The sequence below is a fragment of the Leucopleurus acutus genome (assembly GCF_964270905.1).
Source record: "Leucopleurus acutus genome assembly, chromosome: 3".
NCBI classification, from domain to species: Eukaryota; Metazoa; Chordata; class Mammalia; order Artiodactyla; family Delphinidae; genus Leucopleurus; species Leucopleurus acutus.
In genome coordinates, this window is record NC_139145.1 from 59,215,167 (window position 1) to 59,233,303 (window position 18,137).

Here is an 18,137-nt window from a genome sequence, read left to right on the forward strand (position 1 = left end):
ATACATCTCAATTTAGCAGCACAAATTAAGCTATTTGTCAAAATGCTTAAAACCATACACGAAATCTGCGCGTTGTGCTGTGTTTGGAAGAATGTGGAGAAACAGGGCAGGCCTATAGGTCACGTGGGGAAGATGTACTCTGAATCGGAATCCTGGATATTTCGGGGGTTGCCAGCACTGGAGAATGTTGGAAAACCGAGCAGCCAGACTCATGCGCAGGCGCAGAAGGGAGGGGGGAAATCAAACCGTCAAGGAGCGCCCTTCCCCCATCCTCTTTCCGGCCTTCTCCCACTGCGCAGGCGCAGGAGTGAAGCAAGATGGCGGCCCCCGTGGATTTGGAGTTGAAGAAGGTAAAAGAGGGTCTTGAGCAGGCAGAGACTTTTTCTTTGGAAGCTAAGGGGACTGTGGACAAGAATATCGAGTGAGACTCGAGTTCTGCGGAAGCCTCCAGGGAAATGGGGAATGGTTTCCCAGAGTCCTAAGGCGGGACAGGCTCTCTTTAGGCTGGAGTCCGGGGCGAGCTGCTCTTTGCTGGGTAAGAGCCGGTTGCGCTGGGCCTGGTTAAGTCTGACGGGCCGATAGCTCTTCTGTTCCCTAGTTCCGAGTTCCAGAGACCTTTCGTTGAGCTTGGAGTTTTCAGTTCCATAGTGAGGCCTGAAGTGAGCGTTTCCAGCTGGAGCCCTTTGAGACGGCTGCCCGAGCTGAGGCATCTAATTCTGCATTCTAATTTGCTTTGAAAAAATCCAAGTCCAATCTGTGTTTTTAGGCCACTTCTTCAATCCCATACCTTGTAAGGTCGCTACATACAGTTCAGTTAGGTATTCTCATAGCAGTGTTCATCTTAGGGCTTTGGTCTTAGCTCCCCCCCCCCGCCCCCGTTTTTATTTAAAGACTTGTCAAAAAAGAAACAAAGTTTTCCAGATAAAATCGGTATCAGAAGGAATTGGTTTTCTCTTTTCAAACAATTGCCTATAAATGTGTTGTTACTCAGGAACGTTTTCGCAGCTTAAAGAGTTGTCGGGATTCCTAGACTTAACCTACTTTAAACCTATACTTTTCTAGAAAAGGAAACAGTTTCAGAAAAGACTCAGACCAAGGTTGGGACTAGAATCCAGTATTCTCTGCCTTACTTCCCACCTTTTGACCATTAGTTTTGGTTCGTTAGAAGAGCAAATTTTACTTAAGGCTGTCTCCTGGTCAACCTCTGCATAAGAAATAGGACAGCTGAAATAGCTTTTCCACCTAATAAATGAAGCTGCGTATTATTGCTCTGAGGATTTATGTGTGTGTGTCTTGCTTCTTGTTTGAAACTTGTACCTTTAGTCCTTATGTGGTCTCTAGTGCTGTAATATCTTAGCATTAACAATATGCCAGCTTCCTTAGCAAACTGTGTCTTAAAGTGTTATAAAAGTTTACCTTTTTTTTTCTGTTAAAAGTTCAAATTTAAGTTAGGGTTTAGTGAAAGAGCTAACAATAGAGTACAGCTGTGAATGGACTTACCGCTCAGTATTATTTGAATTTGTTGCTAGGAAACCTGTGGACAGTGAATGCAAACTAAGAAAATGATTACAGACTTAAATTGGGTAGTTTTGACAACCAATGAAATTAATTGAAAAAGAAACATGTTTAAAGGTCTTCTAATATCTTTATAAGGTTTTTTTTTTGGCGGGGGCCGGGGTGGGTGGGGGCGCGGCAGGGGGAGACTAGTAGGAAACTTTAGGCACTTCCTCTCCCCCCAAAATGAATCTTTTGAAACCTTACTAGTCGGTGAGAACAAAGTGAGAATAAAAATTAAGTAGTAGCTTTTGCTGTGTATTGCAGCCGCAAATGTTATTATTAAGGCATAAATTTGAGAGCATGTGAAAGTCATTCTAGGCACTTCATGAGTATCCAAGAAACTTTTATCTTTGAGTACGGGTGCTCAAGTGTCAAATTTGGCTTGGTATGTGCGTATGAAGATCATGATGCAATTCTTCTAACAATGTTTTGAAATTCTTGTTTTTCTCTTAAAATATTCATTTTCTGAATATTACTGTAGATAGTAGAATAGAAAGATTCCTGAACTAGAGGTCAGAAGAAATGGATTTAAGTACTTGCTTTTCCACTTAGTAGTTGTTCAGCCCTGTGCAAGTCATTTATATCTCTTTAAAACATTTAGTTAATTTGTAAACTGTGGTGGTGAAACTGCCATCCCTAACTCAGGATTATTGAAAAGAGTAAATGAGACCTTTATTATATCTGTCAGTATTCTCATATTAATATTCACATGTTAATATTTCAAACAAATGTGGGAAAGTACTTTACACCTAGTTGTGTAATACAGATGTAGTGAGTTGTTACATTTATGTTTCTTGTTTTGGATCTCTGGGTTTCATCCTGTGACTTGCATTTAGTGCTTTTATTACTCCTCGGATACTTGCTACTTGATATGGTTATTATTTACCCTGTTCTGCTTCAAATAGGTTGCATCTTCTGAGGACTGAGTAAATTCAGTACAGTTGACCCTTGAACAACACTGGTTTGAACTGCGGGGATCCAGTTGTATGCAGATTTTTATACTAGAGTACTACACGATGTGTAGTTGGTTGAATCCACTCGGTAGAACCAAGGATACAGAGGAACTGCTGTATAGGAACTGCCACCTATAAATTATACTTGGATTTTCAACTGCACGGAGGGTCAGTGCCCCTAATCACTGAATTGTTCAAGAGTCAAATGTATTTAGCATAGTGGCTTGATTGTTTACAATTATATTGATTTTTATTGATGTTTGCTGTGGTAAATTTCACAGCTTTGTCTCTGGTTAACAGGCTTTATTTTAATATATTTAGATTTGACTTAAATGTTTCCTGTAAAATGTTGCACCTACTAAATCACGGACTTATTTTCTAGGCCTTCACAGAGCTTCAAGCCAAAGTGATTGACACTCAACAGAAGGTGAAGCTTGCAGACATACAGATTGAACAGCTAAACAGAACGAAAAAGCATGCACATCTTACAGATACAGAGATTATGACTTTGGTAGATGAGACTAACATGTATGAAGGTGTAGGAAGAATGTAAGTAAAGTATATCCTTAAGGGGATTATCTTCAAAGAGGTTTGTCTGAATTAAATCATAGAATTTGTTCACTTTACAACTTGCGTTAAAGTATCATAGCAGCTTTAAAGATCACCTAGTAAAATATCTTCTTTTTTTAAAAAATGAGAAACTGAACTCCAGATAGATGTGTTTAATTTTAAACTGTGAAGTACATTTTAAAAATATTTATTCCCTGTTCTCTCCATGCTTAGGTACTTAAGTGTGTAACTTCAATGATAAAGATATGATTTGTTGTGAAAAGATGTTTATAGTAGTTTCATGTGTGAAGATTTATTTAAGTAGTTGTAGTTTTAACTTCCCCTTCCCTACCTAGTTATTAGTAGTCACACAAATCATAAATCTTTTAGATGTCTGATCAGGTTGTAAAATAAAAATAAACATTCAGTTGTGATTTAAATATACTCATTCTGTCGAACATGAGAAATCTAGTAAATCAACTTACCTTTTGTTTGTTCTAATTATTATATATGATTAACCTCCTACACTTCATTTTTTTTCTTTTAAAAAAATACATTACCCTTCTGAGAGAGAATAGATCTGCTTCATGTTCTCTAAGCAGTAAATAGGAATGGAAAACCCCTTAACTACAGGTCACATTCCATTACACTGAGCTAAAAGGAGACTAATTTTTTTTTTTTTTTTTTTAGGTGGGGGAGGTACAGGAGGAGGGTTTTTCTGGAATTTGGTCTCTGATTATTACTTAGTAAGTGGACCATTACTTAAGTTTGGAGCTCTTTTAGTTGGAAAGGAATTTGACCTCAGTCTAGGATGACTTGTTTTGTGATTGATTTGAAGGAAGCATGGCATGTGTAACATTTAGTGATGACTTTAGAATGACATCATGAGAAATAGACCCTGCTCATGACTAGCTAATCCATATCTTTCTGGAAAAGAGATTGATTATGACAAACTGTTCTTCTGATTTGCTTTCTCAGAATAAACAATACACCACAAATAAATTTTATTGCTGGAGTTTATGTTTTTCATTTTAGCTTGTTTTAAAAGGAAGATAATCCCAATTTGAGAGTTTGTTACTGGGACACAAAAGAATTGGGATGAGAACAAAGTAGAACCCTTGAATATGTGTCTATGTAGTATGAAGTGCATTGTTGGCATTCACTACAGGATAATTTTATCTTTAGTTTGAATATCCTTAGGTCTTAAAACAGTAATGCTAGCTTTTCGAGCATGCTTGTTCATATGTTGCACCTGGATTTCATTAGCCTTTGTTTGCAACAGCTAAAGAATTTCTTTTTCCAAAACAGAAAAACTTTTCTCTTTGGCCTTTTGATCTACAGTGAAGTTCTAATTTTTAATTAGAATACTTTCATTTATTAAACATTCTGCAGAAATGATAGGAAGTTGCTTTTTTTGCATACTGCCCAAAGTGCTACATATGGGTTGTATTCACAAAGAATTTTAGAGTTTAAAGGCTGAGATATGGTTTTAAATTTGACTTTTGTGCTTTCTGCCTCTCACTGGGATTTGTAGGGGCATGTAAGGTAAGAAGTGTTGTTGGCTAGAGTATTAGTGCCCTCAGGAAGAAAAGACTTGCTGAGTATTAGTCTGGTCATGAGGATGTTCTCTTTCTTGATGCTAAACCTGAAATATCTATTTCTGAATTTATAGTCTTGAGTAATTTTGAATTGTGATTCACTTCTTTAATTCTAGTGTTTCCCTTAATTTGTCTTTTCTTTTCCTTTTTGAGTATTATTAGGGAATTCTAATTAGAATACTAATTCTTCCCAAACTTGTTTTAAAACCAAGAATTAGGGGCTTCCCTGGTGGCTCAGTGGTTAAGAATCCGCCTGCCAATGTAGGGGTTACAGGTTCGAGCCCGGTCTGGGAAGATCCCACATGCCGTGGAGCAACTAAGCCTGTGTGCCACAACTACTGAGCCTGCGCTCTAGAGCCCGTGAGCCACAACAACAGCTGGCATGCCACAACTACTGAAGCCCACGCGCCTAGAGCCCGTGCTCTGCAACAAGAGAAGCCACTGCAGTGAGAAGCCCGTGCACTGCAATGAAGAGTAGCCCCTGCTCGCCTCAACTAGAGAAAAACTGGTGCGCAGCAACGAAGACCCAGTGCAGCCAAAAATAAATAAAGTTATTAAAAAAAAAAAGGCACCAAGAATTATGAAATCTAAAACATTACATTTTTGTTTTAGAACCTGCAATAGATTTTTGCCATTGCTGAAATTCAGGCCTCATTGTGTGTTGCCTGGACTGAGAAGCTATAGCTTCTTTTTTTAAAAAAATATTTATTTAATTTATTTATTTGGTTGTGCCGGGTCTTAGTTGCGGCAGGCAGGTTCCTTAGTTGCGGTTCAAGGACTCCTTTAGTTATGGCACGTGTGCTCCTTAGTTGCGGCCGGTGGGCTCCTTAGTTATGATATGCAAACTCTCAGTTGCGGCTTGCATGTGGGGTCTAGTTCTCTGACCAGGATTGAACCTGGGCCCCCTGCATTGGGAGCATGGAGTCTTAACCACTGTGCCACCAGGGAAGTCCTGAAGGTATAGCTTCTTGAACTGTTCTTTCTGCCTTTATTCTGTTGGTCCAAAAGCTTTCTTTGCACATCTGCCAGACATCTGCCAGAGTTGATCGTGTCATTATTTCTCATAAAATCCTGTGTTCACCCTTGGTTGCCCACGGAATAAAATCTAAACTTGTTAGCCTAGCATTCACTGTCATTCATAATCTGTTCTTAATTTACCCTTCTAGCCTCAAATCCCACCACTTTCTCTTCCCAGGCTGAGGATAGCACATAAATTTCATCTCGTGGACTTGCCTCCTTCCATTGATTTTGAGTTATCTGTTGAGAAGGAGTTTGAGTCTCATGTGGACTTAAACATGCTTTAATTGATCAGTGAGGTCTGTCATGGGCTGAGGGTAGAAAGTAGTAGCACATGTACCCAAAATTGTTATCCCTACCCTTGCCACGTGGGTTTCCTCACGCATGCCATGTTTTTGTGCTTTCTTGATTTTGCTCCTTCTGTCCTTCTTGGCCTGCAGTATCCCACTTTCCCTTGTGAAATTCTCATCTTTCAAGACGTAGCTTATCTTCTCGGAAGATTTTTCCATCTTGCCTGGCAGATTTACTTACACTTTCCTGGAGGATACCAGAGCTTTTGTTCCTCTAGCTAGTAGAGCACGTGGGTGGCAGTATGAGGGTGGGGGGCAGAACTTGATTGAGTTTGAAATGGTCTGGTTTTCCCAACTAGATTGTCAGCTCTGTGAGACCATATACATATTTATCTTTGTTTCCTCAGTTCTCAGTATAACGTCTGGCACAAAATAGGTGTTAAATGCATGTGGATTTGAATTGAATATGATTCTCTCGCCTAAAATAACAGCATTTTCTTTTGGTTCTTTAGAAAGAAAATGTTTAGGAAGTGTCAGAGACTTAAGAATTGGAGTTTATTATGCTTTTAAAATATATAATTCAATAAAGGTGAAATTTTAAAAGTAACATACATATATATATATATATATTTTTTTTTTCTTTTGTTTTGGCCGTATGCGGGCCTCTCACTGTTGTGGCCTCTCCCGTTGCGGAGCATAGGCTCCAGACGTGCAGGCTCAGCGGCCATGGCTCACGGGCCTAGCTGCTCCGTGGCATGTGGGATCCTCCCGGACCGGGGCACGAACCCGCGTCCCCTGCATCGGCAGGCGTACTCTCAACCACTGCGCCACCAGGGAAGCCCTAAAAGTAACATATATTTTGATTAAGGTCAAATGAATTGTTTCTGACCAAAATTATGTCCTTTAATCTGACAGAATTAATTCTTTATTAAATCTGTTGAGAAGGTTGACAAATTCTACATGTCAACCAGTTGCAGAGATAGTCAGAACTGACAATATAGAAAAACCCAAGCCTCTAGGATTATGCTGAGGGCAGTATAATTTTTGGAGAATAAAAGCTATTCTGTGCAGAATAATATCAATACAATTGTATATTTTACCTTACTCATCCTCACATAGGATGGAAATCAGATTTTTCATTTTAGGGTGTGTATTTAGGTTACCAAGTCATTTCAAGCCCATATGCCTTTCCCAGTCATAAGCATGGAGAGAACTGGTACTGTTAAATACCCCTTATATATGGCTATTTTTGGTTTAAAACAAGGAAAATCAGGCTACGGGGTAAGATGATAAATTGCTATATACTGTAAGCTCTGCATATTCATTGCTCAAAGCTATATTCTATCCAGTCTCTTGGCATGTTGCCAGCACATTTTAGTTCTCTTACTTCATATTCTTTGGAGAGGCTGTTATGTAGCCTGATACTACTACCACCAATTTCTAGTTTTGCTACTTAAGCTGTTTGTGAGCTGACCTCACCATACCGCTTTAAGAACTATGATGAAAGTTACAACTGTGGAATGATCTGTCTGAATAGTTGGAAGTGTTTGTCTTCATCTTTCTAGCATGCAAGGAGGGAACAGATCTCAAATGAATGTTTCTTGTATTTTTTTTTTCATGAATAAGAACCAGCTTGTAATCGTTTATGGGAGTTTTCTTCCTTTTTCCTTTGCATAGTAGAAGATAAGAGTATTTTTAAAAGTTAGAATTACATTTGAAAGAACACATAAATGACATTTAGTCATGCTGGTGTTTGAAAGGCCCATCATCAGAATAAAGGTCAAATTTATTAACAATAGGTATGATCCAGACCCTGATTTGATATTAGGTACATTATTCTAATATCCTTGTGCTTGAACATTACATAAATAACATTTCTTCTTTCCAAAAGAGATAAATGAGGCTTTTTATTTTTTTAATATGGGAGGAACTTGAGTAGATTAGCCTTTGAGAAGAATGATTAGTGCCTTTTTAAAACTTGAACCTAACTAAAAATAACTTTGTACCATATTTAAACTAATTTAGAGGTATGCCACCATTCTGTGGATATTTTTTTACATTTAAGGAACTAAGAATGAACAATGGTATAAATCTACCAACTAGATAAGTGTCTAGCAATGCAGAAATTGCTGTTTGGGAGCGGTGTTGCTATTTCTACTTGTTGAAGTAATTTGATGGTTGATCTCTAATGGTTGAAAGATCCAGAAGTATAAAACTTAAGATAAATGTGGCACAGGTAGAAAATGAAAATAGTAGGTATATTTCTGATAGGTAACAAAATTTAAAAAAAATCTAAATAATCGAGCAACTTTTCAGCTAATTAGGATGTAGAAATCTGAACTCTTTGTGACAGTTTGGTTGAACTGCCCTTTGTTTAAAATGTCATGTTGGTTTTGTTGTGATTTTAATTGTTAGTTTGAATGTTGACTTGTAATTTGAGTTGTGACATTTAGAAAAGCCAAGATGAAACATTTGCAGTTGCTCTAGGTTTAGTTATGTTAAATATTAATCAAAAGGGGTATAATCATGCTACCTCAAGTTTTGCAACCATTTTACAATTTCATATTGATGTAGAGTTGGTATTCCAGTCAATTCAAGGTCATTTTAATTTTATTTATTTACAATTTTTTAAATTAAAAAAAATTTTTATTTTATTTATTTTTGGCTGTGTTGGGTCTTTGTTGCTGCACGCGGACTTTCTCTAGTTGCAGCGAGTGGGGGCTACTCTTCATTGCAGTGCTTGGGCTTGTCATTGCGGTGGTTTCTCATTGCTGTGGCTTCTTGTTGCGGAGCACGGGCTCTAGGCGTGCGGGCTTCAGTTGTTGTGGCTTGCGAGCTCTAGAGTGCAGGCTCAGTAGTTGTGGCACACGGGCTTATTTGCTCTGCGGCATGTGGGATCTTCCTGGACGAGGGCTCGAACCCTTGTCCCTTGCATTGGCAGGCAGATTCCTAACCACTGCGTCACCAGGGAAGCCCCTCGAGGTAATTTTAAAGCTGAAGATATAGTTGTACTATATTTCATTCCTAATAAACAACAAATCTTGGTGTAGTAAATAGTAAGTATTATTGATATTATAATAATAATGGTTTATATTGTTGTTCTCACTAGAACCAAGTTTAGATATTTTATTTAATGCTTACTGTAGGAGAAAAAAAAAATGCAAACTACTTTTGCTGTGAGAGCCACACAGCAAATTCGAATTTATAAGCTCCTTTTACTCTCTTTGAAAGTATTAATCTGTAGTTCACAGTAGAGAAAATGAAGCAAAGATAAAATAATTTTCAAAGGTAGGAAGAAATTTTTTTAGTCATTTTTTTAGATTTATTTTAAAGGAAGAGGAGTTTTGATGTTGAGCTGCTTTTCCTAATAGAATGTGATCCAGCCTTCTTGTATTTTTATACAGAGCCATATAAAGTCATGGTTTTCATTGCTCAGAGTCCTAAGGGGAAAAAAAAACAACTTTTCCTGGTGTGCAGGGAAAATGACTTCAGTTTTGTTGATGCTGAGTATGTATATAACCCCAGCTGGACATAGTCTCCTCTTCCACAGATGTGGTACTCTAGGGAGAGGAGATTTTTGAGTAATATTCTTAATTTCTGTAAGCTGTCAGTGATTTAAAAACTCAGTGTTCGTTATAACTGTGATTACTGCTGTGTAGAATGACATCACTGGTTTTATGGCAGGGGAAGTTAACAAACATTTTGCGTAGGAATTACATAGCCATTTTTCTTTTGCAGAAGAATACTTTTAATAATTCTTTCCCTTCTTGCCCTCCCATGTTCTCCAGAATCCAAACAATCTCACTGAAACATAGGACATTAATTTCAAAAATGTGTCAATTAGGAGTTTATTATAAGAAAAGAAAAAGAAGTCTGTTAAACTTACCTTGGGATGTACAAACATGCTGAAATAAAATTTTTATTAAAAAAAATTTTTTTATTAATGTGTCTTTGTTGTAGGGTTGCTTAGTTTAGGCTAGAACTTGTTTAAATGTAATTGATTGATTTTGTTACCATTACTTGGAGGAGTTTCCTTGTGCATTTCCTGACATCAAAAGGCCTGACTTTTTTTTTGATCTGCTTTTGTTGCATGAAAGTAACAATCAACAACACAAGAGGATAGTGCAGTGTATTCCAATTGGTGATAAGCAAGAATTAATGTAGTTAACTGAGGGAAGGGTAAAATAAATTACTTTGTTGTTCCTATGTAAATAAAAATAAAGATAGCAGTAATCTTGAATTTTGTTACTTTGTCATTGGGGATTTGGGTGCTGTAACTGACTTAACACTGGGTGAATTTCTCTGAAGTGAAAAACAATAAATTTTAAGCTGTACCAAGAATTTTGTGATTTTAGCTGCCACTTATCTCATAGTGGCAAATTTAGGAACAACTTGCTATCTAATCTGTTTGAGAGAGGACTGACATGTTCATGTCAAGGAACATAGTCTGGGACTTCCATGGTGGTGCAGTGGTTAAGAATCCACCTGCCAATGCAGGGGACACGGGTTTGAGCCCTGGTCCCGGAAGATCCCACATGCCACAGAGCAGCTGAGCCTGTGTGCCACAACTACTGAGCCTACGCTCTAGAGCCCGTGAGCCACAACTACTGAGCCCATGTGCCTAGAGCCCATGCTCCACAACAAGAGAAGCCCCTGCAATGAGAAGCCCGCATACCGCAGTGAAGAATAGCCCCCGCTCACTGCAACTAGAGAAAGCCCGCGAGCAGCAATGAAGACTCAACACGGCCAAAAATTAAAAAAAAAAAAAGGGAACATAGTCTGCTTAATGAAACACCCAAAAGGAACTCAGAAAAAATATTGACTTAAAAGGTAAGAGTCAGTCCATATACATCAATACACACTTGGTAATGACTTATTGGTATTCTTTTCTTTCTTATTACTTCTATCAGGAATTGCTGTGAATTGCAAATATCCTTTGCCCAGATGGAATAATTAGGATTGCAGTGTGTTGCATGTACCATTAGTGCCTGTGGTTTTGTTTTTGTTTTTTTGGGTTTTTTTGCGGTACGTGGGCATCTCACTGTTGTGGCCTCTCCCATTGCGGAGCACAGGCTCCAGACACGCAGGCTCAGCGGCCATGGCTCACGGCCCCAGCTGCTCCGCGGCACGTGGGATCTTCCCGGACCGGGGCACAAACCCGTGTCCCCTGCATCGGCAGGCGGACTCTCAGCCACTGCGCCACCAGGGAAGCCTGTGCCTGTGGTTTTGTGAAGAATGTATACCCACTTTAATTTTAGATTTCAGGTTTGAATGGACATGTCTGGGAGAATGTTATCTCATTGTTCTGGCCAGAAACTCTCATTATCAACTCTTGTTCTAAGATCAGTTACCTTGAAATGGACCAGATTACTTGGAAGACACTATCCCTTTGGCTTTGAAGAGGACTAGAATATTCTTATATCAAAATTTGCACAGCAGCAGGAGCCCAGTATTGAAAATGTATCTCTAAATAGATAAGAGCATGACTGCCCTAAGCCAGGCCTTTTACATTGTTTGGCTCAGGGTAAAAAGATTTGGACCACAATATGCATCCTGTATGTGTGTGTCTGAGTCTTTTGCACTTGTGCCAAAATATATTTATATTTCTCTGTGACTTTCTGCTTTTGTACCAAGAGTATTCTGTTTGTGTCCTTCAGTACTCATTGGATAGTAATTTTTTATTACCCATTGGTTCTCGTTTATCCAATGTTATATTTTAACCTACTAGGAAAATAAAGATCACATCTTGGAAAAACTTGTAGCATAGCTTGATGCTTATGTGTGGAAATGTTTGGGGTTTGATGAGGCTAGAGTAAAAGTGGTAAACATCAGAGGTGATTATTTACCAGAATGCTTAGAATACCAAGTAGTCACCAAAAATAAATGTCATGTTTAAATAGATTAACATACTACTGTTTCTATTTCAAGAGTAATAGTTTGATTTAAAAATACACAGTGATTTTTAATTAGTACAGATTGAACCTATCAGTATGTGATTTACTCATCTAGAACAAGGAATGTTTACATGGAATTGGCTTCCTGAAGGGACCATGATTTTTTAAATAATTATAGTGAATTCCCAGTCCTCATCTTATTTGACTTAGAAGCATTTAGTCCAGTTTATCTTTCTTTCCTTGATGCACTTTCTTCCTGTGACTTCCAGGATACCACCTCTTGTTTTTCCTCCTATTTCACTGGCCATTCCTTTTCAGTTTCCTTTACTGTTTCCTTTTCTTTCCCATTTCCAAATATTAGATTGATCTTGGGCTTAGCTCAGCCTTTGGATTTTTTTTCTCTTTTCTTGTATATACTCAGTTTCTTAGTGATCTCATCCAGGCTTATCTCTTTAAATGCTTTTTTATATACTGACAACTGGCAGAGTTTTATCTTAGGTTAGAACCCTTCCTGAACTCTAAGTTGCATATACCCACCTGCCTCCTTTACATCTACATTTGATGGTCTAATAGGCATCTCAAAACTGACTTGACCAAAATAAAATTCTCATTAGTTACAAATTAACCAGTTCCTCCTTCAGTCTTTCTCATTTCAGCAAATGGCTTTTCTTTCTTTCCTTTTTTTTAAAGGCAGTTGGAATGATGGTTGGAGGGAGGGGAACGATTTTAATATTTATTTATTTATTATTTATTTATTTATTTTGGCTATGCCAGCATAGCCAAACGCGGCATGCGGGATCTTCGTTGCGGCATGTGGGATCTTTGTTGCGGCATGAGGGATCTTTAGTTTGTGACATGCGAAATTCTTAATTGCGGCATTCATACGGGATCCAGTTCCCCGACCAGGGATCGAACCCGGGCCCCCAGCATTGGGAGCGCGGAGTCTTACCCACTGGACTGCTAGGAAAGTCCCGCAAATGGCTTTTCTATCCTTCCAGCTCTTTCAAATCTTGGAGTCATCCTCTTTTTTTTGGCTGCCTTGGGTGTTAGTTGCGGCACGTGGGATCTTCATTGCAGTGCGTGGGCTTCTCTCCAGTTGTGGCTCGTGGCCTCCACAGTGCATGGGCTCTGTAATTTGTGGCATGCAGTTTCTCTAGTTGAGGTGCGAGGGCTCAGTAGTTGCAGCGCGTGGGCTTAGTTGCCCCATGGCATGTGGGATTTTAGTTCCCTGACCAGGGATCAAACCCATGTCCCCTGCGTTGGAAGGTGGATTCTTTACCACTGGACCACTGGGGAAGTCCCTTGGAGTCATCCTTGACTCCTCTCTTTCAGTCTTACATTCAGTCCATTAGCAAAGACTCCATCTTTAAATTTTGCCCAGAATCTGAACATTACTTGTTACCACCCTGGTCTAAACTATCATTGGATTGCAGTTGCCTCCTAACTGGGCTCCCTGCTTATATCCTTACACTTTATAGCTGTCCTCAACTGAGCAGACAGAGTGACTCTTTTAAAACAAAATTCAGATCACTCTAGTCAGAATCTTCAGATGACTTTTAAATTTTATCAGTGAAAAAGACAAGGGCTTTTGTATTTTCTGGTTTTTCTGAATGAAGCCACCTTCCTCCAGATGTCTGTATGGCTTATACCTTCTCTTCCTTCTGGTCTTTACTAAATAGGCATTGAGGCCTTTCATGACCACCCTATTTATTTATTTACTAATATATTAAAATCTTTTTTTATTGGAGTATAGTTGATTTACAATGTTGTGTTACTTTCTGCTGTACAAAAAAGTGAATCAGTTATACATATATCCACTCTTTTATGACCACCTTATTTATTCATTTTATTTATTTATTTTAAATTTATTTATGTATTTATTATTGGCTGTGTTGGGTCTTCGTTGCTGCACATGGGCTTTTTCTCTAGTTGTGGCGAGTGGGGGCTACTCCTCTTTGCGGTGTGCAGGCTTTTCATTGTGGTGGCTTCTCGTTGCAGAGCATGGGCTCTAGGTGCGTGGGCTTCAGTAGTTGTGGCATGTGGGCTCAGTAGTTGTGGCTCGCAGGCTCTAGAGCACAGGCTCAGTAGTTGTGGCGCACGGGCTTAGTTGCTCCATGGCATGTGGGATCTTCCTGGACCAGGGCTCGAACCTTTGTCCCCTGCATTAGCAGGCGGATTCTTAACCACTGTGCCACCAGGGAAGCCCTGTTTATATTTTTATCATTTAAATTTTATTTATTTTTCTATACAGCAGGTTCTTATTAGTTATCTATTTTATACATATTAATGTATATATGTCAATCCCAATCTCCCAATTCATCTCACCACCACCATCCCCCCTGCCACTTTCCCCCTTTGGTGTCCATACGTTTGTTTTCTACATCTGTGTCTCTATTTCTGCCCTGCAAACTGGTTCATCTGTACCATTTTTCTACATTCCACATATATGCATTAATATATGATATTTTTCTCTTTCTGACTTACTCTGTATGACAGTCTATAGATCCATCCACATCTCTACAAATGACCCAATTTTTTCCTTTTTATGGCTGAGTAATATTCCATTTTATATATGTACCACATCTTCTTTCTCCATTTGTCTGTTGATGGGCATTTAGGTTGCTTCCATGACCTGGCTATTGTAAATAGTGCTGCAATGAACATTAGGGTACATGTGTCTTTTTTTTTTTTTTTTTTTTGGTGGTACGCAGGCCTCTCACTGTTGCGGCCTCTCCTGTTGCGGAGCACAGGCTCCAGACACGCATGCTCAGCGGCCATGGCTCACGGGCCCAGCTGCTCCGAGGCATGTGGGATTTTCCCGGACTGGGGCACGAACCTGCATCCCCTGCATCGGCAGGTGGACTCTGAACCACTGCGCCACCAGGGAAGCCCACGTGTGTCTTTTTGAATTATGGTTTTCTCTGGCTATATGCCCAGTAATGGGATTGCTGGGTATGACCATCCTATTTAAAAGTAGTATATACATACTTCCACCTCCCATCTACTTGCCTCTTGTATGCTCTGTTTTTTGGCTTTACTTTTCTCCTGGCACGTATAACCATCTGGCCTACTATAGTACTAATTATGTATCTTTCTTAAGTCAGCTTTATTGAGCTATAACTTATATATAGTAACGTGCATTCATTCTAAGAGTAGAGTAGGATGAGTTTTGACAAATGTAACCACCTCTCCAATCATGATATAGAACATTTTCATCACTCTAAAATGTTCCTTATTGCTTTTTCCAAGTCAGTCCTCCACTCCCCCAGATCCTGCTCTAGGCAACTGATAATCAGATTTGTCACTGTAGATTAATTTTGTCTATTTTAGAACTTTATATGGAATATATAAATAGAATCATTATCATATGTACTCCTTTTGTGGCTTTTTTCATTAAGCATAGTACTTCCACGATTTATCCACGCTGTGCATATCAGTCCTCCTCAGGGACTGTATATTGGGCTTTAACTCCACTTCTTTAAGTACTCTTGCCTCTGCCCTCCTCTCTGTGTTTGCCAGCTTCATCTTCAGATTGGTTGCAGGAGTTCCAAGGATTTCATTCAGATGTGACAACATCCAGAGTTAGAAAGTATCATGTGTTTTGTGTCACTTCTGTGGGAGCAAAGAAATCTTTCCCAGAAGTCTTCAAAAGGACCACCTCTCACATTTCATGACAAGAACTGAGCTACATGCTTGGCTTAAATCTTGGGGTATGGAACTGCCATGAATGGGTAAGACCAATCAAGATTTACCACAGGATTCACCTCCCTGAGTCTCTTGACAGTGCAGGCTACCCAAACAAAACTGGGGCTCTGTCAACAAAGTAAGAGGAGCAGATACTGGGTAGCCAACCAATAGCGTCTGCTAAAATCATCAAAAACAATCATTGGAGTGACCAACAGTTCAGGGCTAGCTACATGAAAACTGGGTAAAATATTTAAGATGAATTACGGAGTTTAATCAGGGAGTACAGGTAGGAAGCTCTTGAAGTAATTCAGGAGTATAGTAATAAGGGCAGAAGGTAAAGTGGCAGAAGTGGGATGGAGAGGAAAGAGGGTGAGTATGAAAGAAAGTAATGAGCCTTAGAGATAAATTGGGAATATGGGGACACAGAATAGCTGCAGGTTTGAGACTTAGGTGAGTGGGCAAGTGGTGATATCACTGATAGAGACTGAAATTGAAATGGGGAAACTGTAGGGAATGTTGGTATGGGTAGAAAAAGTGAGTTTAATTTGGGACATGTTGAATTTGAGGAGATGTGGAACATACAAGTAGAAATGACCATTAGATGATAGTGTAGGTGATAGGGGTTGATAATATTTTGAGAGTCATTAGCCAGGTTGAAGCCTTGAAAATAAATGAGTTCTCAGAGGGACTTTGGGTACAAATAGCTTAGCCTAGAGCCTGCATAATGCTTGTAATATCGGTACTGGAAGAGAAGAGGAAGGAGGGTTTATGAATATAGGAGTTGATGAGGAGAACATGAATAGTATTGTACTAAGATGCAGCAGAATCACTCAGAGTTTATATTTGAACATTGCTGTGTTCCATAGATTTGTTTCAGGTTGTCTCCTGTACCCTTTTAACATGTCCCCAACCTGTTTGTTTGCTTTAATTAGTAGACTTTCTTTTTTAGAGCATAAGTTGTAGGTTTACAAGAAAATTGAGCAGAAAGTACAAAGAGCTCTCACATTCCCCCTCCCCAGTTTCTTCCTCTTTTTATATCTTGCATTTGTGTAGTATATTTGTTACAATTGAAGGAATATTTATACATCACGGTTAACTAAGGTCCATAGTTTATATTAGGATTCACTTTTTGTACAGTTCTATGGGTTTTGACAAATGTATAATGTTTTGTATCTGCCATTACTTTATCATACAGAACAGTTTCACTGTCTCCCAAATCCTCTATGCTCCACATATTCATCCTTCCCTCCTCAAACCCCTCATCTTTTTATTTCTCTATAGTTCAGCCTTTTCTAGAATGTCATATGTTTGAAATCGTACAGAGTAAAAGAGCATTTTTCATTACTTGCTTCTTTCACTTAACAATATGCATTTAAGTTTCCTCCATGTCTTTTCATGTCCTTTCATGGCTTGATAGCTCATTTCTTTTTTTTTTTTTTCCGACTGCGTTGGGTCTTTGTTGCTGTGCATGGGCTTTATCTAGTTGCGGCGAGCACGGGCTACTCTTCGTTGCAGCGCATGGGTTTCTCATTGTGTTAGCTTCTCTTGGTGCGCTGCACGAGCTCTAGGCGCAGGGGCTTCAGTAGTGGCAGCACATGGGCTTGGTAGTTGTGGCATGTGGGCTCTGGGGCTCACAGGCTTCAGTATTTGTGTGTGGGCTTAGTTGCTTTGTGGCCTGTGGGATCTTCCCGGACACGGGTTTGATCCCGTGTCCCCTGCATTGGCAGGCAGATTCTTAACCACTGAGCCACCAGGCAAGTCCCTTTTTAAATTAATTAATTTATTTTTTGGCCAAGCTGCATGTCGTGTGGGTCTTCATTCCCCAACCAGAGATCGAAACCGCGTCCCCTGCATTGGAAGCACAGAGTCTTAACCACTGGACCACCAGGGAAGTCACAGCTCATTTCTTTTTTTAAAAAAAAATTAATTAATTTATTGGCTGCATTGGGTCTTCGTTGCTGTGCGTGGGCTTTCTCTAGTTGCAGTGAGCGGGGGCCACTCTTTGTTGCGGTGCGCGGGCTTCTCATTGCAGTGGCCTCTCCTTGTGGAGCACAGGCTCTAGGTGTGCGGGCTTCAGTAGTTGTGTCTTGCGGGCTCTGGAGCGCAGGCTCAGCAGTTGTGGCACACGGGCTTAGTTGCTGCGCGGCATGTGGGATCTTCCTGGACCAGGGCTCGAACCCGTGTCCCCTGCATTGGCAGGCGGATTCTTAACCACTGCGCCACCAGGGAAGTCCTCATTTCTTTTTTATTTCCTGTTTTTTTTTCTCGGAGTGCTTTGTCTTGGTAGTTCTATTGCTATGTCTTTGAGTTTGCTTATTTATTTTAAAAATTTTATGGGAGTATAGTTGATTTACAATATTGTGTTTCAGGTGTACAGCAAAGTCATTCAGTTATACATATACATATATTCATTTTTTTTTCAGATTCTTAGGAGTGTTCCTTCCTCTACAATTTTTTGGTGTAGTTTCAGAAGGATAGGTGTTAATTCTTCTCTAAATGTTTGATAGAATTCCCCCGTGAAGCCATCTGGTCCTGGACTTTTGTTTGTTGGGAGTTTTTAAATCACAGTTTCAATTTCAGTACTTGTGATTG

The 18,137-nt window shown here is 39.4% G+C and overlaps 1 protein-coding gene across 1 annotated transcript in view; it reads left to right on the forward strand.

Moving 5' to 3' along the window:
- Positions 1-289: 289 nt before the first annotated feature.
- PFDN1 (prefoldin subunit 1) overlaps positions 290-18,137 on the forward strand; it is a 60,837-nt gene continuing 42,989 nt past the window's right edge. The window contains exons 1-2 of the mRNA XM_082836889.1: positions 290-350; positions 2,893-3,059. Of these exons, the coding sequence (XP_082693015.1) occupies positions 318-350; positions 2,893-3,059 (200 nt within the window). The 5' untranslated portion in view covers positions 290-317. The remainder of the gene's footprint in view (positions 351-2,892; positions 3,060-18,137) is intronic.